The sequence below is a fragment of the Salvelinus namaycush genome, chromosome 26 (assembly GCF_016432855.1).
Source record: "Salvelinus namaycush isolate Seneca chromosome 26, SaNama_1.0, whole genome shotgun sequence".
NCBI lineage: Eukaryota > Metazoa > Chordata > Actinopteri > Salmoniformes > Salmonidae > Salvelinus > Salvelinus namaycush.
In genome coordinates, this window is record NC_052332.1 from 23,255,001 (window position 1) to 23,281,848 (window position 26,848).

Sequence of the window (26,848 nt, forward strand, 5' to 3'; positions counted from 1 at the left end):
TGCTGACATCAGCAATTTGTCTCACTCAGAAAGGATGGCTGATCAGAGCAGGGGTAGGCAACCCTGTTCCTGGAGTGACGTAGATATTGCAGGATTTTGTCCCAACTAGGCACCACGTCAAACCAACTGAGCTAATGGATTAGTTCAGTGATTGATAAAATTCAACACACCTGGTTTTCCAGATTGTTTAAAACTTCTTATGGCTGAGATCCCGTTAACGGGATCGATATGACAACAGCCAGTGAAAGTCCAGGGCACCAAATTCAAAACAACAGAAATCTCAGAATTAAAATTCCTCAGACATACAAGTATTTTACACCATTTTAAAGATAAACTTGTTGTTAATCCCACCACAGTGTCCGATTTCAAAAAGACTTTACAACGAAAGCACACCAAACGATTATGTTAGGTCTGCACCTAGTCACAGAAAAATCCAGCCATTTTTCCAGCCAAAGAGAGGAGTCACAAAAAGCAGAAATAGAGATAAAATGAATCACTAACCTTTGATGATCTTCATCAGATGACACTCATAGGACTTCATGTTACACAATACATGTATGTTTTTTTCGATAAAGTTCATATTTATATCCAAAAATCTTAGTTTACATTGGCGCGTTATGTTCAGTAATGTTTTGCCTCCAAAACATCTGGTGATTTTGCAGAGAGCCACATCAATTTACAGAAATACTCATAATAAACACTGATAAAAGATACAAGTATTATACATGGAACTTTAGATAAACTTCTCCTCAATGCAACCGCTGTGTCAGATTTCAAAATAACTTTACGGAAAAAGCACACGATGCTATAATCTGAGTACAGCGTTCAGAGCCCAAATAAACCATACAGATATCCGCCATGTTTTGGAGTCAACAGAAGTCAGAAATAGCATTATAAATATTCACTTACCTTTGATAATCTTCATCAGAATGCACTCCCAGGAATCCCAGTTCCACAATAAATGTTTGTTTTGTTCGATATAGTCCATCATTTATGTCCAAATACCTCCATTTTGTTGGCGCGTTCAGTCCAGTAATCCAAATTCATGACGCGCAGGTCAGAGGAAAAGTAAAAAAATTCCATTACAGTTCGTAGAAACATGTCAAACGATGTATAGAATCAATCTTTAGGATGTTTTTAACATAAATCTTCAATAATGTTTCAACCGGAGAATTCCATTGTATTCAGAAATGCAATGGAAAGCAGGTCGCTCTCACGTGAGCGCGCATGTTCAGCTCATGCCAGACACCTGACTCAAAGAGCTCTCCTTCCCTCATTCTTCACAGTAGAATCATCAAACAAGGTCTAAAGACTGTTGACATCTAGTGGAAGCCATAGGAAGTGCAATATGACCAATATCCCACTGTATATTGGATAGGCAAACCTACAAACCTCAGATTTCCCACTTCCCGGTTGGATTTTTTCTCAGGTTTTTGCCTGGCATATGAGTTCTGTTGTACTCACAGACATCATTCAAACAGGTTTAGAAACGTCAGAGTGTTTTCTATCCAAATCTACTAATAGTATGCATATCTTAGCCTCTGAGCCTGAGTAGCAGGCAGTTTACTCTGGGCACCTTTTCATCCAAGCTACTCAATACTGTCACCCAGCCATAAGAAGTTAAATCAAAAACATGAAGTGACTGCGCCACTCCAGGACCATGGTTGCCTACCCCTGGAGCAAAGGAATGTGATAGTTTATAGCTCTCAGAGAAAAGAATGAAAGTGTCCTGGAGAGAATGAGCTCCCAAGCTGAAGTGGTAATGGGACTTCTGTTCCCAAATGAGGAGCTAGTTGTTCCCTGTTTAAGCTGAGTAAGTAATTTATCTACACTTATTGGTTTATTAGTGCATGTAGTAAGGTGCTATATTAAAGTGCAAGCTTGTGAAACATACAGTTATTGCATTCACACACACACAAGTGCATGTACACACTCGTGTACACAAGCTTGTGTGTGTGTGTGTGTGTGTGTGTCAGAGAGAGAGAGAGAGAGAGAGAGAGAGAGAGAGAGAGAGAGAGAAAGAGAGAGAGAGAGAGACAATGACTGGGCTGTTAAAAAAGCAGAGTACATCACATGCAATGAGACAGATGCTTCCAAGACAACAGACAGACGTGGTAGTTGCCAAGTTACTGCCAGTATCCATGGAAATGGCTCTCATCTTGTCTGAATAAGTATTTAATTTTGAAGCAGCATGTTGTATATGCCAGGTTGCTGATTCACTGTAGGTTCAGATGCCTGTAGAAGTATCTGAAATTACCCTCTTTGACATTCAATCCACCTCTATTACTGAATTTATGAGCCATTTTCAAATGCATAGGATAAATCAATGAATATAAATGTGATTCCAGCAGCAGTCCATAGCCACATGAAATGGCAACTGAAGGCATAGATGGAAGTAACACCAGCATATAGAGGCATTCAGATATCAGGACTTGATATCAGTAGCACACATCATATCCTCCTGAGATCCAGCAATTTATTTTTGTCCTCTCTAGTGGACATCAGTTTCTGGTTCGTATCTCTGATGCCATACAAACCACTGTATTAAGTCCTGTTGTCCCTTTGAGAGGACATTCTTGGTGTCACGACTTCCATCGAAGTCGGTTCCTCTCCTTGTTCGGGCGGCGTTCGACGGTCGACGTCACCGGTCTTCTAGCCATCGCCGATCCATCTTTCATTTTCCATTTGTTTTGATTTGTCTTGTCTTCCTGCACAACTGATTTACATCTCCTACTAATTTACATGTGTATTTAGCCCTCTGTTCCCTCCATGTCTGTGTGGGGTATTGTTTATTGTCAAGGTTGGCACGCTTCCGGCTGGTTTGCGCCGCGTTTTGTTTTATACCCATGCTTTGTAGCAGCCGGTACTTTGTACTTGGGTTTTGTACTTTGTGCTGTCCCACTTGTTCTTTGGGCATTTGTGTTGTGACGCGGTTGCGTTCTGTATTATCATTGCCTAAGTAAAGTGCTTTGTCCATTCATCTCTGCTCTCCTGCGCCTGACTTCCATGCACCAGCCACACCCACCATTGACTCTTGGCTTTTCACTGATATCACGTGTGGGGGTGTGACCTTGACAACTTTATCTTCCTGGTTCTTGGTCCCAGATTCAGCTATGTTCAGCATACAGTGCCTTCGGAAGGTATTCAGACCCCTTGACTTTTTCCACATTTTGTTACATTACAGCCTTATTCTAAAATAGATTAACATTTTTTTTTTAACTCAGCAGTCTACACACAATAACACATAATGACAAAGCAAAAACAGCTTTTTACACATTTTTGCCCATTTAGTAAAAATAAAAACACAAATACCTTATTTACATAAGTATTCAGACCCTTTGCTATGAGACTCGAAATTGAGCTCAGGGGCATCCAATTTTCATTGATCATCCTTGAGATGTTTCTACAACTTGACTGGAGTCCACCTGTGGTACATTCAATTGATTGGACATGATTTAGAAAGGCACGCACGTGTCTATATAAGGTCCCACAGTTGACAGTGCATGTCAGAGCAAAAACCAAGCCAAGGTCGAAGGAATTGTCTGTAGAGCTCCGAGACATGATTGTGTCGAGGCACAGAAGGTCCCCAAGAACACAGTGGCCTCCATTCTTAAATGGAAAAAGTTTGGAACCACCAAGACTCTTCCTAGAGCTGGCCACCCGGCCAAACTGAGCAATTGGGGGAGAAGGGCCTTGGTCAGGGAGGTGACCAAGAACCCACTGGTCACTGTGACAGAGCTCTAGAGTTCCTCTGTGAAGATGGTAGAACCTTCCAGAAGGACAACCTTCTCTGCAGGACTCCACCAATCAGGGCTTTATGGTAGAGTGGCCGGACAGAAGCCACTTCTCAGTAAAAGGCACATGACAGCCCGGTTGGACTTTGCCAAAGGGCACCTAAAGACTCTCAGACCATGAGAAACAAGATTCTCTGGTCTGATGAAACCAGGATGGAACTCTTTGGCCTGAATGCCAAGTGTCACGTCCGGGGGAAACCTGAAACCATCCCTACGGGGAAGCATGGTGGTGGCAGTATCATGCTGTGGGGATCTTTTTCAGCAGCAGGGACTGGAAGACTAGTCAGGATTAAGGCAAAGATGAACAGAGCAAAGTAGAGAGATCCTTAAAGAAGGACAACAACCCAAAGCACACAGGACAACGGCCCTAAGCACACAGCCAAGACAACGCAGGAGTGACTTCGGGACAAGTCTATGAATGTCCTTGAGTGGCCCAGCCAAAGCCCGGACTTGAACCCGATCGAACATCTTTGGAGAGACCTGAAAATAGCTGTGCAGCAACGCTCCCCATCCAACCTGACAGAGCTTGAGAGGATCTGCAGAGAAGAATGGGAGAAACTCCCCAAATACAGGTGTGTCAAGCTTATAGCATCATAACCAAGAAGACTTGAGGCTGCAATCGCTGCCAAAGGTGCTTCAACGAACTACTGAGTAAAGGGTCTGAATACTTATGTAAATGTGATATTTGTCATTTTTTAAATTTTTATAAATTAGCAAAAAAATCCAAAAACTGTTTTTGCTTTGTCATTATGTGGTATTGTGAGGGGAAAAAATTATGTGAACAATTTTAGAATAGGGCTGTAACCTTACATAATGTGGAAAAAGTCAAGGGGTCTGAATACTTTCCAAGGCACTGTATACATAGCGTTTACATGAATATGTTAGGGTTATGGCTAGGGTAAGGTAGTTTGGTACCAATATCTTCAGCTAACATTCCACTCCTTGCCAAAGAGATTGACCAGGGGCATTATGGTTAGGGTTAGGGTTGAGCCAGGGTGTAGACATGAAGCTAGGGTTATGGTTAGGGTTAGGGTTGAGCCAGGGTGTAGACATGAAGCTAGGGTTAGGGTTATGGTTAGGGTTAGGGTTGAGCCAGGGTGTGAACATGAAGCTAGGGTTAGGGCTAGGGTTAGGGCCAGGGTGTGAACATAATACGATAGGAAAGTGTGGAGAGACATGGCAGATGACAGTGAGCAGGGCTCCTCCACCTCTGAATTCCCAATTCAACCCCTGACGAAAGACAAATTCATGATGCCAAACTAAAGTAACACCATTCCATCACCATTCAAGTTTTGTCAATGGGTGAGATGCAGTAAGGCTTGACGTGATGTGGTGTGTGTGTTTTTTTAACAACAGCTGACATGTTGGTAATAAATAAGCTAACCTGATTCAATGCATTTACAGTCTTATTTGACTGGTTGTCATGTGTTGTCAATATATTAAAATAGTTTACAATCAACGGTTAATGTGAGTTAATCATGCTACTCATTTTATTGTCATTCATGTCCAGTATGAGGGGTGACAATCAAAACTTGCATCATGATTCCACCTAGTGGTCATTTTAAAGAGCATGCGGCTCATATTCAATCCTGCACCTCTTTATTTAATCTCAATTTCAGACATCTTTCAGTAAGAAAGATGTACAACTATAATTGACCATAAACATTCAACCTACCTTCAAGTAATGACTCTTCAAAGTCAGCAAAACAAAAAACATCACTACAGATTGCTTTGGCTACAATATAGTTCTATCCTACAATCATGTAACGGGCTGGTTTCCCCGAACCAGCAGCTACAGTACCATAATGTATGAGTCTGGTCACTCTCTCATGTACTCTCCTCTTCCTCCTCCACCCCAAGCAGGCAGGTGCTTGTGATGGTACCCATCATGGCATAAGGGTCACAGCTGGCGGAGGGCCGACAGTCTTCAATGTAGCCCTTCTCCTCCTGGCCCACCTAGCGTTGGATCCAGATGCTGGCCCCGCGGTTGGCCACCCTGGCATAGAAGTCGCGGGTGATGGAGGTTTCATGGAATCCTGTGAGGCATCTGATATTGTCCTGGCCTCCGCGAGGGTCGTACACACGGATGTGCTCGGCGTGTTGCTTGCTCAGCTTCTCAATGGCCTGCTCAATATGTCTGTTTGAAGAGGGGAGGGGTTAGGTATTGGACCGAATCTTGTAGTTATACAGCCTTACAGAACCTTACAGTGCAATAATGTTTTTACAGTAATACTCACTACAGCCACCCTTCTTAACTTATCTCCTTGGTGCTAACTTTGGTGTGGCAGCCTGCCCCGTTCCAGTTCCCCTTTAGAACCATCCTGAAAGACTTGTTATACGGCATTGAAAAAGTCAAAGTTTACCTGAGCCGGCATGACCTCAACATTGGTGCCACAGATTCTGAGCCCAGAATAGAGACATGCCTTTTAGTGACACTCCACAATGCCCCTGCCATAGATATTGTCTGCACCAACCCCACAGTAGTATGGACCTGAGAGAGAAAGAGAGAGAGTTAAATGGGACCAAATCCAAAGGCCTATTTGATAACATTAAGATTGTATATAGACATATAGATAGAGGTAGATTTAATATATGTAGTGCTTTTCCGAGTGCACAAGACCATTTACATTATGAAATGAACAAGGACACATGGTATAATACAATAGAGTCAGTCACCTTGGGGACCTGGGAATCCATTTTGGGGCCAGCCATAAGGGTGACCATCCATCCCTAGGAGAGTGTACTCCTGCTCCATTCAAAACTAGGGGGTATAGTCCTTCACCTTCTTACAGCCTGAAAGTATGTTACACTCTGTATAGGAGAGAATAGGCATACTGTAGGGTTAGTTTGATTGACAGGGAAATATTAGACAGTCAAAGCCTACAGGCTGCTGTTTATCTTGACCAAAACCAGTTGGTCTCTGTCAACTGATGTAGAAAAGTGATCTCTTGCAGTAATTATTTTAAGTACCTGCAGGCAAGCGGTTGTACTTAAGGACCTCACACAGGACCAGTTTGTTGGGTGACAGGGTGAAATGGTCCCGGAACATAAAATCAAATCAAATTGTATTAGTCACATGCGCAGTGAAATGCTTGCTTACTTACTAGCCCCTAACCAACAATGCAGTTTAAAAAAAATACAGATAAGAATAAGAGATCAAAGTAACAAGTAATTAAAGAGCAGCAGCGAAATAACAAAAGCAAGACTATATACAGTGGGGTACCGATACAGAGTCAATGCGCGGGGCACCGGTTATTTGAGGTAGTATGTACATGTTGGTAGAGTTAATTAAAGTGACTATGTATAGATGATAACAGAGAGTGTCAGTGGTATGGAGAGGGGGAGGGGCACTGCAAATAGTCTGGGTAGCCATTTGATTAGATGTTCAGGAGTCTTATGGCTTGGGGTAGAAGCTGTTTAGAACCCTCTTGGACCTAAACTTGGGGCTCCGGTACCGCTTGCCGTGCAGTAGCAGAGAGAACAGTCTATGACTAGGGTGGCTGAAGTCTTTGACAAGTTTTAGGGCCTTCGTCTGACACAGCCTGGTATAGAGGTCCTAAATGGCAGGAAGCTTGGCCCCAGTGATGTACTGGGCCTTTCGCACTACCCTCTGTAGTGCCTTGCGGTCGGAGGCCGAGCAGTTGCCATACCAGGCAGTGATGCAACCCGTCAGGATGCTCTCGATGGTGCAGCTGTAGAACCTGAGGATCTGAGGACCCATGACAAATCTTTTCAGTCTCCTGAGGGGGAACATAGTCACTGGGATCAGGTACCTGTCACTGTTGGATCCCTGGACCTGGTAGGTGCTGGAGCCATCAAAGTTCTGCCAATATCAATTCCAGCATTAACATCATGGAAAATAGTGCACTGTACTAGAGATAAAATGTTCTGCGAGATGGGCCTAATGCTTTGGGCTTGATGAAGCAAGCAAAACTTTATTATACATGTCACCTCTGGACAAGTATGCTTTCTTGTCAGGTAAACACTACAAGTCAAAGTCAGAACTTCTTTTTACCTTCCTGCAGAGGAAGATGACACAGATGCCATGGCTTAGAGTCTAAGGGGGTTAAAATGACAGAGAAACAGATACTTGAGAACACATGCTGTATAGTGATACATAGTTCAGCAGGTAATTCCTCATGGTTGTTTCATCAGATGGTGTCATCAGATGTAGCACAAGAACATATTTTGTATTGTTATTCATGTTCTATTCCATTCCCTTGTACTCTATGCAAATTAGAATTTAACAAATTTTTATTTCACAAAATATATTTAGATCCCAATCTTACTGTGAATTTTACAGTGGCTTACAGGCAGCTCTGTGGCAAGTAAAATTATGTATTTCATATTACAGAACACTTACTGTAATATAAATACGGTATCAAAGCAAGTAATGACACACATTAAAATACCGTAAAATTGACGCTATTATACTGTAAAAAAGTCAACGCTATCAGAATCGGATTGATGTCAAAATGCTCAACCATTTAAGGTTAAAGACTTGCTGCCACTCCGATCTGTACCCTATACAAATTGATGGGGCACTGTAACCACATAGGAGTTAAATTTTTACAGGATTCTCACTCATGGTTGCAACAAATACAACCTCTTCCAAGGCACACGCAAAAATATGATAATGAACCAGAAACCACAATACCATGCACCCACTAGTGGTCAAGAGGTTTTTGGTGCTCTAAAGGTATGGTACGGTACTGTATTCTGTCGGGTGGAATTACAGTACCTTTCGTAATACAGCAATTCTTTCCCTGCCCATATTTTCCCACAATGCACCATAATTTACAGTATGCTGCAGAGTATTTTACTGATGATAATACACCAAATTACTATATAATTTACAGTTCTCCATTACAGTGTAGACATACAGTGCAGAAAGAAAAGGCATACAAAATAAACCTGCACACTGTTGTACTCTCTCAAATCGGCCTTCATCAAAAATCTCTTTAACAAAATGTATCATTTGTGAGCACACAATGGTATTTGTGAGTTTATTTTGTTTATATTGAACAATTTGCTCTACCTGACACCTGGTAAGTTTAGCTGGATGTGCACACATTAAATTAATGTAAAGCATGTCTTCCCACTGGGCACAGACATCAATTCAACAGCCAGTCCACATTGGTTCAATGCCATTTCAATGAAATGATGTGGAAACAACGTTGATTTAACCAGTGTGTGCCAAGTGGGCGAGGCGTTTCACTTTCTTTTACATCATCCACACTTCCAACTTCTTCACTTACTGTTTGATGGGTGACGTGAGGAGAGTTGATTCTACTGAAGCAGTGCTCTGGTCTCTCTTCCTGTCAGCCTCAGATCATCCAAGTCGATTGAGACGTCTAAACCCATTTAGAGTTTTTACACAGTTTATGGAAATTAGCTTGTTGTGACATGGAAGAGAGAGGCTCACATGTCCTCTCATCATTGATAGCTGAGCTATCAATCAACTAGTTAAACTGCTTTGAAGTTCATTGTGTTACCGTATAACTAATTACACAAACATTTTAATTAACATTAAAACATCTTAAACTTGTTTCTAAAAAGGTTTCCGTAATCCACATCCGGCTTTGACTAGTTGTCAACTATGTAAGTCTTACGATGTATATTTAACTTTGATTTGACTACATCCTTTAGTGTTTCACAGGTCCACATCGGTCAAAAAATAAGCTGAAGAGATGCAAAAGCACTGACCAACTCAAATTCACAATGTGATCCTATATGCAAACACCAACAACAATTTCAAATTCTGTTTCATTTGTTGACATTCTACACATGTTAACCCCTAAATGAACACAAAACCCCCTTACAAAAATACAGCCAGATTTCGACAAGCATGGACCTTTGAACCAGGAAGACTGAGGCAGCCAAATGCTTCCTTCCCATGAAAAATAAACATGAGCACCCACCTGTGCTATCGCAGGCGGGCCATCTGCTGAGAGAGGACTGGTGCTGTTTAGTGATCCATGCATTGTATGCAGCTCAGTGCACAAGAGCACACATTACAGGCCAGTACGGAGGACGGCTCCTCATGAAACGCACCTACTTTCCACTAGGCTGGCTTTCCTGACTGACATGACACTGACTACTGATCTGACATTGGGGGACTGGCCACAGGACAGAAGGGGTGGGTATTTCTGAGTCTGATGTGGCACAATGCTCAACGTCTGCTGACAGAGTCAACAACTACAGGAGGTAGAGATCGGGTGTCTCTCTCGTGTATAATCAGATAATATACTGAGATTGGGAGAGGTGCTATGTAAGCCTAAACTTGATGAGTCATCTTTTGAAAAGTAGGTACGAAGCCACTGAATCCTTCCTCCAATTTTAAACGAAAAAGATGCAAATAAAGTTCTAATGCAATGGTATTTCAAAGGGAATGCTATGTTTTGCAGGCCATTACCAAAATTGACATGTAACATTCTCTCCTATCAAGTCTCTTATTCTTTTGTATTTGATACAACAGTCCAATATTCTGCTCTTACACAACATATTTGATATATACTGAACAAAAATATTAACGCAACATGTAAAGTGTTGGTCCCATGTTTCATGAGCTGAAATAAAAGATCCCAGAAATGTTCCATTCACACAAAAAACAGATTTCTTTCAAATGCACAAACGTGTTTAAATCCCTGCTAGTGAATATTTCTCCTTTGGCAAGATAATCCATCCACCTGACAGGTGAGGCATATCAAGAAGCTGATTAAACAGCATGCTCATTACACAGGTGCACCTTGTGCTGTGGACAATAATGGCTACTCTAAAATGTGCAGTTTTGTCACACAACACAATGCCACAGATGTCTCAAGTTTTTAGGGATAGCGCAATTGGCATGCTAACTGCATGAGTGTCCAACAGCGCTGTTGCCAGAAAATTGAAAGTTCATTTCTATACCATATATGGCTTCCAACATGTTTGCTGATGTCAATGTTGTGAACAGTGCCCCATGGTGGCAGTGGGGTTATGGTATGGGCAGGGATAAGCTATGGAAAACAAAAACAATTGCATTTTATCGATGGCGATTTGAATGCACAGAGATACCATATCGAGATCCTGAAGCCCATTGTTGTGCCATTCATCTGCCGCCATCACCTCATGTTTCAGCATGATAATGCACAGCCCCATGTCACAAGGATCTGGACACAATTCCTGGAAGCTTAAAATGCTCCAGTTCTTCTATGGCCTGCATACTCACCAGACATGTCACCTATTGAGCATGTTTGGGATGCTCTGGATCGACATGTACAATAGCGTGTTCCTGTTCCCACCAATATCCAGCAACTTCGCACAGCCATTGAACAGGAGAGGGACAACATTCCACAGGCCACAATCAACTCAATGTGAAGGAGATGTGTCACGCTGCATGAGGCAAATGGTGGTCACACCAGATACTGACCCCTACTTTTTTTTAAAGGTATCTGTGACCAAAATATGCATATCTGTATTCCCAGTCAAATCTATAGATTAGGGCCTAGTTAATTTATTTCAATAGGCTGATTTCCTTAAATGAAGTGTAACTCAGTAAAATCTCAGAAATTGTTTCATGTTGCATTATTATTTTGTTCAGTATACTTGCTGCTCCATCACAGACAGTCTTTCAATGGTTCATTTCAGAAGTGTGTGTTAATACAAATTTTATTAGAGCCACATCCACAGTAAACACACCTGGTGGTCTCTACATTGGTGGGAACATGGCCTGACACATTTATTTTTCTCTTTGAGAAAGAATGAAGTGTCTAAATGAAAAGGACACTTAAAATTCCTGGATGGATCTGATGGAATATATAGCATTCTTTTGGAGGTGTGGTCTAAAATACAGATCCTGAAGGGAGGATAACAGCTGATTTGGAATACAAACATCACCAAATAACATGATAAAATAGAACTATGACAATATAGATTAACAAATAAATAGACAGTTTCCACACATCCACAGACATTTCCTCATGTTGTACTGTTCTCCGGAGTTTAGACTCCGTAGCTGTGTTGACCAAATCCCCATGAGCAATGTGCTGCTCAATCACAGCAAAGAGATGCTGCAGCAGATCAAGCTCTTCAAACCTGTCAAAGTTCCAAGTTCAAGACAAGAAGAGGTCTTTCAGTCCAACAATCCACTCTGGGGTTGTGGAATTGTCTGAAGTTCTGCTCAACAGATGCTCTCTCCAGCTCAGGCCTTTCTGACAATTCGTCGCCCACTCTTCCCAGCAGCCCTCCTCCAGTCTCTTCCTCTCTCTGTCCTGCAAGGCTGGCTACTGACCCGCCAGCTGCTAGGGCAAACTCGGGCACTGAGGGGTAGAGAGGAGGGAGTAACAGCTGAATGAATAATGTATTTGTCATGCTGTATTGTAATAACTGCATAATAGCCTGTAATGATGAATATTAGTTCTTCAAACACAAAAAAAGTTACTTATAATAGCATTAGTCTACTACCATTGATGCATTTTGTTATTCATCCCATTATAGCATACACATAGCCCTTACCTGGTACTCCACATCGGCCCGGCTCGTTTTCGGGGCTTGGCAGCTTGCCTCCGGTACTGCAACCAGCCGCAGACGAGCTCATGAGCTATCATCATATACAGCAGGAAGATGAGAACAGCGGGATCCATCCGAACGAACGGTAACGGGCTGCTGTGCAGGTATTCGAAGAGGACGGATGGCGCGAGCCTGGAAAGGAGGTTGTCCAGGGAGCGGGAGCCAGAATGGGTTCGCGCGTGGTATACTCCGTTTATTCTCGAGAGCAATGAAGTAATTTGTTCTAATGGAATTGCAACCGAGATTTTCTCGAGTCCTGCTCCTTCCTAATTTGCGCCTAATAACCACCCACATCTATGGGTGTGTGCGCTGTCACTGTGTAGCCTACCCCACCCGTGCTAATCTCACTATAGACTAGGCTACAGCCGAAATGATGCCCCCCCACCTATCAATACAGTGTGTACCCCAACCATCTTTGTATGAGTTGGTCATCTAATCGAAAACATGCTACTGTGCAAGTGACCATTAAGCTTGTAATACTATTGATGCCACCGAAGAGGACAGGGGAGGATGTTGCCGTGGAGACATGGCGGTTGCTAGGGTGGGATGTCGTGTCGTGATTCCCTTGTCCATCTGTTTTTATTTTATTTTTATCAATCTCATTTGACCAGGGCAAAGCCATCTGGACTCTCGATCAGGGAGCCAGGAGAAATAACATGACGGCAATTGACTTACCTTATGATTACACATTAGACCCATAATTAGGCTACACATAGGTCTGACTGGTTTTAGTTTAATATATCTACCATGTATGTTACTTGTCACAAGATATGCAATAGCCTCATAATCAAAGGAATGACGATATTTATTGTAAAACTGAACTGAAGCAATATGGTGCATGACATTCTGTTTTAATTAGTAATATTCATAATCACAAAACATACAACTAAGTGACCTTTCAATAGCATTTTGCTTGGAAATACATGCTCATCATTATATTTTCCTTTTAGTCTTTTATTTGCCCCGGAACATCAGCACTGTATTTGGAAGCAAATTGCAACAAGGTCCCTCTCTATCACAGATTCTAATATAAGGCATCAAATCCCTCTCTCTGTCTTTGTCTCTCTTACTTGAAGTTGAACCAGCTGTCTTCTATGAAAGTGTTTATAAACAGCTATATAGCATGGCTCTCCTATCAATAAGCTATAAGTACAATTTAGCACTGTAGCCAACAGATAGGATTCTGCGACAGACATTTTTGTCAGAGTGTTCTTAATTTCTACTTCATCTAACTCAATATTAGTAGAATTACCAAAGCAGAGCAGTGTCTGTCTTGTCTCTGAGGATCGAAGGGGCAATTTCATGCTTTGGCAGCTAGAACTGCATACAGCGAGCCATCTCATCTTATTGACCTCCAACTATCCTGACAGTCCACCAGCAGAAGTCCCAGACTTCAGGACCCAGTCAGTCAAATCTGCAGCTGCTCCATTGATTGCAATGGCACATGGATGAGAGTGAGTGTGTTTGTGTGTAGGGTTTGTGAAGGTGTGCAGTGAATGCTATAGCCATTCACTCACAGTTAGCAAGTCAATGCTATCCTGATATCCAGGTGTGTGTGTGTGTGTGTGTGTGTGTGTGTGTGTGTGTGTGTGTGTGTGTGTGTGTGTGTGTGTGTGTGTGTGTGTGTGTGTGTGTGTGTGTGTGTGTGTGTGTGTGTGTGTGTGTGTGTGTGTGTGTGTGTGTGTCAGGTGAAAGACGACACAAGCAGTTCTTCTGCTGTGATATCGCCTTCATTTCACAAAGCCACCACCAGGCAGCAGAGTCTCCCCTTCTACACCATCTCCTTCCTCACTAATTCTGTGGAATCCTGCAGACACACAAAAACAGATATTTGTAGGTTATTCACAGAGCACATTAGAATAGAATAAATAAGTCAATAGAAGTTCATTGATTCAAAGTGGGACATGTACTTACAGAGAAGCATACTTCATTAGTGAAGTCCCCCGCCATTGGTTGTGCCGGAACTGGAGACACGGTCATTCGGTCCTGCTGAAAATGGACAAAAGGAGAATGATAACAAATGTACAAATATTTCATGTTAGAAACACCTTCTTGGGGCCTCCCGGGTGGCGCAGTGGTCTAGGGCACTGCATCGCAGCGCTCGCTGTGCCACCAGAGACTCTGGGTTCGCGCCCAGGCTCTGTCGCAGCCGGCCGCGACCGGGAGGTCCGTGGGGCGACGCACAATTGGCCTAGCGTCGTCCGGGTTTGGGAGGGTTTGGCCGGTAGGGATATCCTTGTCTCATCACGCACCAGCGACTCCTGTGGCGGGCCGGGCGCAGTGCGCGCTAACCAAGGTAGCCAGGTGCACGGTGTTTCCTCCGACACATTGGTGCGGCTGGCTTCCGGGTTGGAGGCGCGCTGTGTTAAGAAGCAGTTGGTTGGGTTGTGTTTCGGAGGACGCATGGCTTTCGACCTTCGTCTCTCCCGAGCCCGTACGGGAGTTGTAGTGATGAGACAAGATAGTAATTACTAACAATTGGATACCACGAAATTGGGGAGAAAAGGGGGTAAAATTTAAAAAATTTAAAAAAGAAACACCTTCTTGAACCAGGTGAAAAAAACCCAAGCCATAATACTCACTGTGAGGTGTGGGTCATACATGTCGTTGGCAATGCCTTCGATAGCGGAAGGCGAAGCTGATCGTTCCACAGCTCCGCCAGTCATTGCCTTTGTTTTGTCCTGGTTGCGCAGGTAGTAGTACAGCAACACTCCCAGAGTGGCCAGCAGCAGCAGTACCACGATGATGGAAGCTGCAATACCTCCTGTGTTGTCTGGTTCTGGTGTGGCTGTATTGGACATAAGGTGTTATTAGACAAGGGTTGCTCAGCCAGGCCTGGTGAGTGGCATTAGCCATGAAGAATATATTGCTTGCGTCTTACTTGTTAGTGGGTCTTTTGCTTCACCGGCACAGTTGAATCCTATGTCATAGTCAATGTCATCCAGGGCCAAGACTCCAGTGTATCCTTTGAAACCCTCAAATATAATCTAGAAACACACATTCTCAATGAACAACAACCCTTCCTTGCAATAATACAATATGAAACAATATATACAGGTAACTGGCAAAATAAACGAAACACCAAAATAAAGTGTCTTAAAACTTCTTCTCAATAGGGGGTGCTGTTTGGACTTTGTAATAATTTCGTTCCCAAATTAAACTGCCTCGTACTCAATTCTTGCTCGTACAATATGCATATTATTATTACTATTGGATAGAAAACACTCTCTAGTTTCTAAAACCGTTTGAATTATATCTGTGAGTGAAACAGAACTGGAGTTGGAGGAATTTTCCTATGAGGATGTGAGAATGCTGAATTCTGCAAGCTGTTCCCAGGTCAGTTTATTAATTTGCCTGTCTTCTATTGGTTGAGATGCACTGCATACGTCTTCCCCTGGGTGTCAGCGAATAGTGAGAATTGAAATGGAGTTGCTAGGCAGAACTGAGAGGTTATAAATGGCCTGGGAACGTAGGGTCCGGTCTTTGTTCACTTCGCTCTGACGCAGGAAGGACCTCTGGCTGTGGCTCTAGAACGCTCCGGTTATAGGCCTTAGATATATCCGGCTGTGTTTTTATTCGTTATAGGTGTTAAAGACATCATAATGTTGTTATATTAAACCGAGTTATATCAGTTTATATCGGTATATTGCGATTTTCGGGTATTTATTCGTGCTGCGTTCTAGAGAGTTGGAAACGTCTTTGCCACATGGCTAATGTTTACTGCTAATTCCAACGTTGAAGACTACATTCTACAACCGAGCAACGATTCTTTTGGACTAAGGACACCTTGCCCAAGATTCTGATGGGAGTTCATCAAAAAGTAAGAACTATATATGATGTTAATTCGTTGTTCTGTTGAAAAATGTAGAACTATTATTCTGCTATTAATCTAGGTGCGGTCTCGCTTTAACGCACGCTGTATGTTGTAGTAACGTTAATTTTAAAAATCTAACACAGCGATTGCATTAAGAACTAATGTATCTTTCATTTGCTGTCCAACCTGTATTTTTTAGTCAAGTTTATGATTAGTTATCGATTAGAATAGGTGCCTCTCCCAAGATTTCTCCCGACATTTTGTTTGCATTTTGGCTGCTATTCATATTGTATAACCACGATTTGTGCCGCTAAATATGCACATTTTCGAACAAACTCTATATGTATTGTGTAATATGATGTTATAGGACTGTCATCTGAAGAAGTTTGAGAAGGTTAGTGAAAAAATTAATATATTTTGCTGGTTTATACGTTATCGCTATTTTTGGCTTGAATCAATGCTGTTGTGTGGTTGGCTATTGTAGTAAGCTAATATAATGCTATATTGTGTTTTCGCTGTAAAACACTTAAAAAATCTGAAATATTGGCTGGATTCACAAGATCTTTGTCTTTCATTTGCTGTACGCTGTGTATTTTTCAGAAATGTTTTATGATGAGTATTTAGATAATTCACGTTGCTCTCTGTAGTTATTCTAGTCGCTTTGGTGAGAGTTGTGATGGTGGCTGCAATGGTAAACTATGATTTATACCTGAAATATGCACATTTTTCTAACAAAACATATGCTATACAATAAATATGTTATCAGACTGTCATCTGATGAAGTTGTTTCTTGGTTAGTGGCTATTTATATCTTTATTTGGTCGAATTTGTGATAGCTACCTATGCAGGAAAAAAATGGTGGAGTAAAAAAAGTTGTGTCTTTTGCTAACGTGGTTAGCTAATAGATTTACATATTGTGTCTTCCCTGTAAAACATTTTACAAATCAGAAATGATGGCTGGATTCACAAGATGTGTATCTTTCATCTGGTGTCTTGGACTTGTGATTTAATGATATTTAGATGCTAGTATTTACTTGTGACGCTATGCTAGGCTATGCTAGTCAGCTTTTTTACTGATGGGGGTGCTCCCGGATCCGGGATTGTGTGGAAGTAGAAGTTAATAGGCCGTTGGGCCACCACGAGCCCGAACAGCTCCAATGTGCCTTGGCATAGGAGGGATGCGACACAAGAAAATCCAGCATTTGGTTTTTGTTGATGGCGGTGAAAAACGTAGTCTCAGGCGTCACTCCAGAATCTCCCCTAAGTGTTCAATTGGGTTCAAATCTTGTGACCGAGATGCACGCGCACACGATCGCAAACACACACTTTAAACCCCCTATGCTCCGTTGAGACCCCTCTTTCAAAGTCACTGAGATCTCTTCTTCTAGCCATGGTAGCCATAATAATGGGCAACTGGGCATTTTTATACATGACCTGAAGCAGGATGGGATGTTAATTGCTAAATAAACTCAGGAACCACACCTGTGTTGTGTGTGTGTACGTGTTTGTGTGATGTCTGACCTGATACTCATTAGTAGAAGTGATGTCAACATTGAAGCGTGACCAAACTGCTCCCACCTCTTCCACACTCAACATTTGTTTCAGGTTGCCTTCAGACTGCCTCCACACCTTCAGATGACTACCATCTGCATGGACACAGTATGGAATATAACGGCATTAACAAACTGGCAACCAGGATCATCACCATCATGGTCGGCATCATCACATAGACACAGACAGGTAAGGCAGGTTGTTTGATAGAGTTAAGACAGCAGTGGTGGTGAAGTCCAGTGGTGTAGGTTGGGTCTTACGGGAGACTGGTTTGTACACCCAGAAACGCAGGCAGGTGCCCTTGGTGGAGGGCAGATGAGGACTCAGCAACCAGGCCTTGTATTTGGCTGTGTCCCTGGTGCTACTGGGGAGGAACAGGAAGTGACCTGCAGAATGGACACAAGGACAATAAGACTGGGACCAATCAGAACATGCATTCTCATTTGGAAGAGTAGGATTTCAGAGGCCAATTTGATGCTTATGACAAATCTTATAATGCATTATAACTGCATCATACCTGCATGCTTTAAGTAAAGTGTTACCGTTAGGTTTAATCAAGACCTTAGCTTACAGTAAATGCATTTAAATGTGTCAGTGTGTCACCTCTCTCTGTCCCAAGGGTGTGGTCATGGGATGGGGTGGGGTAGTGGGTCTCTGCCTCAGCACTGGTCAGCTCCCAGTCCAACTGGTCTAGCTCAGGGTTCTGAGTGTTGGTCCAGTCACACATACCTATCTCCAGGTCACACTTAGTACCTGACAAACAGACCAGCATGCATGTCACTAACACACACAATAAGAATAATTATCTCTCTCTCTGTGTGTTCGTGTGTGTGTATGTGTGTGTGTAAAGTACTGACCAAGTGTTTGACAAGGATGATTTGAGAAAATTATGTCATCAACTGAGACATGAGTGCCTTTCCCACCCGCTCCCTGCACCTCAAACTCCAACTGAAACACAAACAATTTTCAATTCAGTCATTTAGCAGACACTCTTTTCCAGAACGACTTACAGGAGCAATTTGGGGTAAGTGTTTTGCACAAGGGTATATCGACAGATTTTTCACCTAGTCGGCTCGGGGATTCAAACCAGCGACCTTTCGGCTACTGGCCCAATGCTCTTAAACACTAGGCTGCTTACATCTGACCTTTCAGTGCTTGCAGTGTCTGACCAGTGGCTTAATCACATGACATCATGTACACTACCTGCCAGTCTGTGATGGTGCTGCTGATGTTGCCGTTGCCATGGCGCCAGACATCACCCTGGTCCAGGTTGTTGGAGAAGATCTTCACCCTATCTCCTTTCACTGGCTTCATGTACACAGTCAGCAAACCTAAAATAGAACACACACACACTAATGTTGGAGCACGTATTTTTTTGTAGTACATTTACCCCTTTTTCGTGATATCCAATGGTAGTTACAGTCTTGTCCCATCGCTGCAACTCCCGCTAGAGCGCGATGGGACAAGGACATCCCAGCTGGCCAAGCCCTCCCCTGACCCGGACGATGCTTGGCCAATTGTGCGTCGTCTGTAGTGACTCCTCAAGCACTTCGATGCCTTAGACCGCTGCGCCACTCTGGAGGCCCCAGCATGCAAAGTGTGATTGAGGGTGGGTGGGTATGTACTGTAAAAGGTATATACTCACCAGGATTCTCTCCCCCCATGTGGTACCAGAAGTGAACACACTCTGTTTGTACCACGCCTACTCGCACAGGGGATGTAAGGGTGGCCACACTGCCCTGTGGTAGGATCTCCACATCACTGTCTGCCATCATGTAGTACCCTAAGGACCAACAATAGGATATGTTGAAGTAGATTCCATGTATCTTTGTATCTCTCACTACTTGTATTTGTGAGAGGTATTGACATGTTGAAAGCACCGAGCTGTCTGTTTAAACGACTAGCACACAGCTCAGACACCCATGCATACCCCACAAGACATGCCACCAGAGGGCTCTTCACACTCCCCAAGTCCAAAACAGACTATGGGAGGTGACAGTACTACATAGAGCCACGACTACATGGAACTCTATTCCACATCAGGTAACTGATGCAAGCAGTAGAATCAGATTGAAAAAACATATAAAAATACACCTTATGGAACAGCATGGACTCTGAAACAACACAAACATAGGCGCAGACACATGCATACACACACATGATAACATACGCACTACACACACATGCACATGGATTTTGCCATTTGCCATTTTTTTTGCCATTTTGCCTTGAGGGCGCACAGTGTGTTGTGAAATCTGTTATGAACGTATTGTAATGTTTTCAAAATTGTATAACTGCTTTAATTTTGCCATACCCCAGGAAGAGTAATGGGATCCATAATAAATACAAATACAAATGATCTCCTTTTGTCGTTCTATTTCTCTCTCTCTCCGTCTCTCACCCATCACTGTCTCCAGTGTGTGGTCTGTTTTTGGCCCAGTGTTGGAGGACTGCCAGTTAGTGTGGAGCCAGCGGGCAGTGCCAGTGGTGGTGTAGCCGCATTGCTGGCCTTCAAAGGAGCACTTATTGGGCACGGTGCATGGGCGGTTCACAAATGTCACGTCATCTAGTGCAACCCGCCCGTCAAAGCCGGAGCGCACTGCTTCAAATATCAGCTGTGTGTGTTTGTGAATCAAAGAAGAGGAAGGAGAGGGGAGCAGGGGTGGAGAGAAATGGAAGTGTCATATCAATGTCAACATGAACAGACATATTCTATTTTTGTTATTATTCATGTTTATGTGTCACTGGACCTAAAGCCTGTATTGAACCCACTCATACCTGGAAGCTAGTTAGCTGCTCAGATACTGGACAGTGTCCCTCATGCCAGAAGTTGCCATGGGCACCGGTGCGGCTCCATAGCAGACTCTCACCGCCGTAGGCATCACGCATCTTAACACTGAGTGCACCTGAGAGGGATAGAGAGAGGGGGAGACGGAGGGGAGTTGAGAGAGAAGGAATAAAAACATAGGAAGAGGATGTGAGAGGAAGAGAAGAGGGAGATAGAAATAGGACGTGAAAGTGGTTTTCATTGTGTTCAGGAGTGACTCTTCTGGAAGTCAAGGAGAGCCCTTCATCCTCACCTGTCTCAGGCCCATAGAGCTTATAATAGAAGGACAGGCAGTGATGTCCGGAGGTGCCTGGCTGACGGTACGATAACAGACGGCCAGACACACCCCGTAATAAGGGGCTCCATACGTCTACAGCAAGGCTTTTACCTGTAATCAAAGACATGATTAATTAAGGCGTTATAGACATCTAATGACTTAATGATCAGGTCCATTGGTTACATAGAGAGCAGAGAACACTTGGATTAATGCTACTATGTGAGAAGTATGACATGGTAAGAATGTAAAACTGGTAAGTGGTTATGTGAACCTAGCTGACTATTCTATGCAGGTGTAAGGTCATGTTAGTACCGACGCCAATGGAATGGTCCATCCCTGTGAGCAGGCTCCAGTCAAAGTTGTCCGTTTGATCCTGGTACCAGCCACACAGTCCCTCTTCAAAGTTACATGACAGAGCTGTCCAGAAGAAACAAATCATATCAGCAGAAAATCAACTAAATAAAATGCTATATACTATACAGGATGTGTGTGACCGTACTGAAATACCAAATGATCACAGCAAAACAATATTTGTTCAAACTGAAACATAAATTGCTTACCTGTGGGAGAGGATGGGAAATACTGAGCGTGACAGTTGATGAAACGAACATCCTTCACAGATATTCTGGCACATGGGCACAACTTCCTAGCACGAGCCACAAATTCCATCTTGGAAAGAGAAGGAGTGAAAGAAAGAGTAAATACCAGAAAGAGTAACCACAGCATCAAAAAATGAATACAATTAATATGGTAGTAGATAATACAAGATAATTACTGGCTACAAACAAGGTCCCCCAAAACCAAACCATAATCATGTCTTGAAGGTATCATACCTGGAAGCGGTGATCCCTGGCTCCGATGTACACCTGCGCCTGCTGGTACACCCCCTCTACAGATCCTGTTTTCCCACTGAACTCCCAAAGCCTGGGCAGACTGCCCAACAGACTGTCAATCACCCGGATGGACACCTCACCTAGGGGAGAAAACGGGGAACAAAGAGGCAGAGGTAAAGACAAGGAGCGGCAGATGTCCTGAACTGTAGGAGGGACATAGGTTTTGGTTAAGGGGATTGTTAGGGTTTGCTTGCAGGTGGCTGAGGCTGTGTTACCGGTGTGATTGCTCTTGCTGGTCAAGGAGTAGGAGAAGTTGAGGGTGCAGGCTGGCCCCGAGGGGCCCAGGAGAGGGGTGCGTGTCTGTGCCTCAGTCAACTGCTGCCCTGGGGCTTTAGCTAAAAACAGGTACTTGTCTGAGGGCAGAGAGAGAGATGGAGAGTTGGAGGTCTGTCACTATACTGAAAAAAAACCCAAACAAAATGTACAGCTGACCAGACATGGCCACTCATACCTTATAGTATCTTGATACGCACACAAGCATAACACACACAAGCAAGCACGCACACGAACACGCACACACTCCGCTGACCAAAAGTTACCTTTGGGGGTGTCATTCAGCACCCACTGCTGGCTTCCAATGCTGCTGTCTGTCCATCCAGAGCTGCCCTTCTCATAGGAGAAGTCCCCTACACAAACACACACAAAGAACATGCAGATTCACACAAAAAAAATTGGGACAAATAATACAAATACAGTTGAAGTCGGAAGTTTACATACACTTAGGTTGGAGTCATTAAAACTTGTTTTTCAACCACTGTACAAATTTCTTGTTAACAAACTATAGTTTTGGCAAGTCGGGTTAGAACATCTACTTTGTGCATGACACAAGTCATTTTTCCAATAATTGTTTACAGACAGATTATTTCACTTATAATTCACTGTATCACAATTCCACTGGGTCAGAAGTTTACATATACTAAGTTGACTGTGCCTTTTAACAGCTTGGAAAATTCCAGAAAATTATGTCATGGCTTTAGAAGCTTCTGATAGGCTAATTGACATAATTTGAGTCAATTGGAGGTGTACCTGTGGATGTATTTCAAGGTCTACCTTCAAACTCAGTGCTTCTTTGCTTGACATCATGGGAAAATCAAAAGAAATCAGCCAAGACCTCAGAAAAAAAATTGTAGACCTCCACAAGTCTGGTTCATCCTTGGGAGCAATTTCCAAATGCCTGAAGGTACCACGTTCATCTGTACAAACAATAGTACACAAGTATAAACACCATGGGACCACGCAGCCGTCATACCGCTCAGGAAGGAGACCCGTTCTGTCTCTTAGAGATGAACGTACTTTGGTGCGAAAAGTGCAACTCAATCCCAGAACAACAGCAAAGGACCTTGTGAAGATGCTGTACAAAAGTATCTATATCCACAGTAAAACGAGTCCTATATCGACATAACCTGAAAGGCCGCTCAGCAAGGAGAAGCCACTGCTTCAAAACCGCCATAAAAAAGCCAGACTACGGTTTGCAACTGCACATGGGGACAAAGATCGTACTTTTTGGAGAAATGTCCTCTGGTCTGATGAAACAAAAATAGAACTGTTTGGCCATAATGACCATCGTTATGTTTGGAGGAAAAGGGGGAGGCTTGCAAGCCGAAGAACACTATCCCAACCATGAAGCACAGGGGAGGCAGAATCATGTTGTGGGGGTGCTTTGCTGCAGGAGGGATTGGTGCACTTCCCAAAATAGATGGCATCATAAGGAAGGAAAATTATGTGGATATATTGAAGCAACATCTCAAGACATCAGTCAGGAAGTTTAAGCTTGGTCGCAAATGGGTCTTCCAAATGGACAATGACCCTTAGCATACTTCCAAAGTTGTGGCAAAACGGCTTAAGGACAACAAAGTCAAGGTGTTGGAGTGGCCATCACAAAGCACTGACCTCAATCCCATATAAAATTTGTGGGCAGAACTGTAAAAGCGTGTGCGAGCAAGGAGGCCTACAAACCTGACTCAGTTACACAAGCTCTGTCAGGAGGAATAGTCCAAAATTCACCGAACTTATTGTGGGAAGCTTGTGGAAGGCTACCCGAAACATTTGACCCAAGTTAAACAATTTAAAGGCATAGCTACCAAATACTAATTGAGTGTATGTAAACTTCTGACCCACTGGGAATGTGATGAAAGAAATACAAGCTGAAATAAATAATTCTCTCTACTATTATTCTGACATTTCACATTCTTAAAATAAAGTGGTGATCCTAACTGACCTAAGACAGGGAATTTTTACTAGGATTAAATGTCAGGAATTGTGAAAAACGGAGTTTAAATGTATTTGGCTAAGGTGTATGTAAACTTCCGACTTCAACTGTATAATACACCTACAATAATACATACATCGTAAACGCAGAGTACTCACCGCACTTTGCCTCGTCATCTTTATTCGCACAGTCTTCATGAAAGTCACAGATCTTACTGGTGTCGCTAGTGCAAGGATGCCCAGGAGGTTTGGGGAAATTAGCTAATGTGACATTTCCTGCAAGAGGAAAGGTGGGAAGGGGCCAGAGTAAGCAGGTAAATAGATGCAGTATACATGCTATGTTATGACCATATTGCACTGTGCTGTTGGTTAACATTATTAGTAGTTCAGTTTTTTATACATTGTGTGATTCAGAAAACACCTTCCTTGTATGTGTTTATTTGGTTCACCTTTAGAGAGACGGCAGTTAGGAGACATCATAATGCTATCGATAGCAACCCCTCCGTACTCCTTGTCTCGGATCGCAGCCACAAACACAAGCTAAGACAGATGAATGTCATTAAAAGGAGAATGAGAGCAATATGCAAATAAAAAGGTGGTCAGTATTCAACAGGCTTTTATACCAATACTGTCCCTCATCCAATGTAAGCTCTTTGATTATCTGGAAAACCATCTGGAACAGATGTCCACGCTTTGATTATGTCCACCAAGCCCTATCTAGTCCACTCACCTGGAAGCTGGTGTTGCTAATGATCTCCACCTCAGCCTTGACCCAGAGGTCCCCTAGGGCACCCCCCCTCTGCCACACCGGGTAGATCTCCGTGTCTGCCACCAGCACAGACAGGCCTCCAGACCTGGGCCCGAACTGGTGGCTGTACATCACCATCTACAGGGCAGACATGACGTTCATTTAGGTATTTTTGCTCACATTAAAGACAAGTATCTATAACTTTACAGACTGTAGTAAATTAGTAATTAAAGTGAACATAATGATTGATTCAACTATTGTTATCTTGACTGAGAGGTTAGCAATATGATGACTGTCAGAGTGATGATATAGTGTGTGATAGTGTGTGTATGTGTGATATGCGTTTGGTAGCCTTACACCAGTAATATAAATGTTGCTGGTTTGAATCCCCGAGTCTACTAGCTGAAAAATCAGCCGATGTGCCCTTGAGCAAGGCACTTAACCCTAATTGTTCCTGTAAGTCGCTCTGGAGAAGAGCGTCTGCTAAATGGCAATATTTTTTAAATGTAAATGTGCGTATAAAGTTCAAAAGACTGGCCTGCCAAGGTAGAAGCCATGTGTGTGTGTGGAGACAGCATGATAGAGGGGTGTTTTGGAGAAGCCTTGTTGTGCCTTAGTGCATACCTTGCAAGGATCTGTGCTATTGGTTGGTTCCAGTAGAGGGCTTTGAAAGGATGTCCAATCAGATTTGAGCCCGCCTTCAGGTACAGTGACATACAGGAAGTGACCTTCAGGGCAATAACACAAGTTGAAGACATCTCACTGAGGAATAAAATCAGGACAGAACAACTATTAATATGTTTCTATAATGACATTGAGCTTGTACCCGATGCAGTATTGTTGGAATGGTCTCTACCAGGTCCTTTAAAAGGGTCTGTCATGGAGATATTGGCCTGACTGGTCCTTGTCCACTTCAGACTAGTGGAGACAGTCCTCAGGTCCCAGTTACACACTCCTTCTTCAAAGTCACAGCCCCAGTAGCCTCCTAAACACACAAAGCCATACAGAGTTCATAAAAATAGTGGAAGAGGGTTAAAATAAGGATGAAATAAGGTGACTCTCACCACAATTCTGCTCGTCAGTTTTGTCACCACAGTCATCAGCGCCGTCACAGACCTGACGCTGCTCCACACAGCCCTCCCTATTACACTGCAGTAACCCTGCAGCACACGACTCCCCTGGGACTGGCACTGAGCACAAAGAGAGAGGTAGAGGTGGAGAGAAAGAGAGAGAGAGAAAGAGAGAGAAAGAGTAATCTCTCTAAACTCAAAGTGATGTTAACACACTGACACAGAATAACAGATCTGAGGAAGAGAGCATAAAGAAACAGAGGAATCAAAAGACAGAAAAAGAGAGAGGCTCACGAGGCAGGGCACAGTCGAAGAAATGCAGCTGGTCTATAGCCACGTCTCCGCGGCGCCCCTCGGTGCGTTGGGAGTGGAGGCGGATCTGGAAGGTGGTGGGGATGCGTCCCAGGAAGACGGTTGCCTCCCTCCAGCCACGCACACTGGTGCTCTCAGGACGCCACACCACTGCCTGCTGGGTGCTATCCTCCCTATACACAGAGGCCCACAGTGGGGCAGGCCCCAGCCCTGTGAACCCTGATAATAGTATAAAGGTTAGATTTTGCTGGAATTTACCTCATTCTACACAGTGGCTAACCCCTGTGTTTCCCATGCTAAAACTGATCAGAAGAACTAGCTAAATATCACTGTAAAACCCTTGATTTTGTAATGCTATTGTGTTACCTGGGTCCCAGAGGAAGTATCTGAGGTGCATTCGGCATGAGGGAGAAGACTGTTTCATCATTGGAGATGCCATCATTGCAGTGCTGGGAGAATGTGCCTTCACTTCGGTCACTCCCATAAACCAACCTAAAAACACAATACACAGTCATTGTATAATCTCCCACACACAAATAGCCTCATTCACCAAAGCCCCATATACTACCCACCACTCTCGTTGGCTGGCCCTCGCTTCACATACGTCGCCAAACCCACTGGCTCCAGGTCATCTATAAGTCTTTGCTAGGTAAAGCCCCGCCTTATCTCAGCTCACTGGTCAACATAGCAGCACCCACCCGTAGCTCGCGCTCCAGCAGGTATATTTCATTGGTCACCCCCAAAGCCTATTCCTACTTTGGCCGCCTTTCCTTGCAGTTCTCTGCTGCCAATGACTGGAACGAA

The 26,848-nt window shown here is 43.4% G+C and overlaps 1 protein-coding gene and 1 pseudogene across 1 annotated transcript; both read right to left on the reverse strand.

Moving 5' to 3' along the window:
• Positions 1-5,621: 5,621 nt before the first annotated feature.
• On the reverse strand, positions 5,622-12,418 carry LOC120021004 (annotated as a pseudogene).
• A 1,582-nt stretch (positions 12,419-14,000) lies between these two features.
• mamdc4 (MAM domain containing 4) lies at positions 14,001-22,357 on the reverse strand. The gene is made up of 18 exons (XM_038964667.1): positions 22,246-22,357; positions 21,922-22,059; positions 21,647-21,786; positions 21,374-21,482; positions 21,126-21,230; positions 20,790-20,924; positions 20,488-20,615; positions 20,111-20,324; positions 19,355-19,492; positions 18,913-19,040; positions 18,567-18,657; positions 18,313-18,462; positions 17,970-18,095; positions 17,680-17,804; positions 15,226-15,331; positions 14,927-15,132; positions 14,259-14,333; positions 14,001-14,151 (listed from the first exon to the last, which is right to left on the reverse strand). The coding sequence occupies exons 1-18, from the start codon at positions 22,355-22,357 to the stop codon at positions 14,116-14,118; spliced, it is 2,262 nt and encodes a 753-aa protein (XP_038820595.1). The 3' UTR covers positions 14,001-14,115.
• Positions 22,358-26,848: the final 4,491 nt, after the last annotated feature.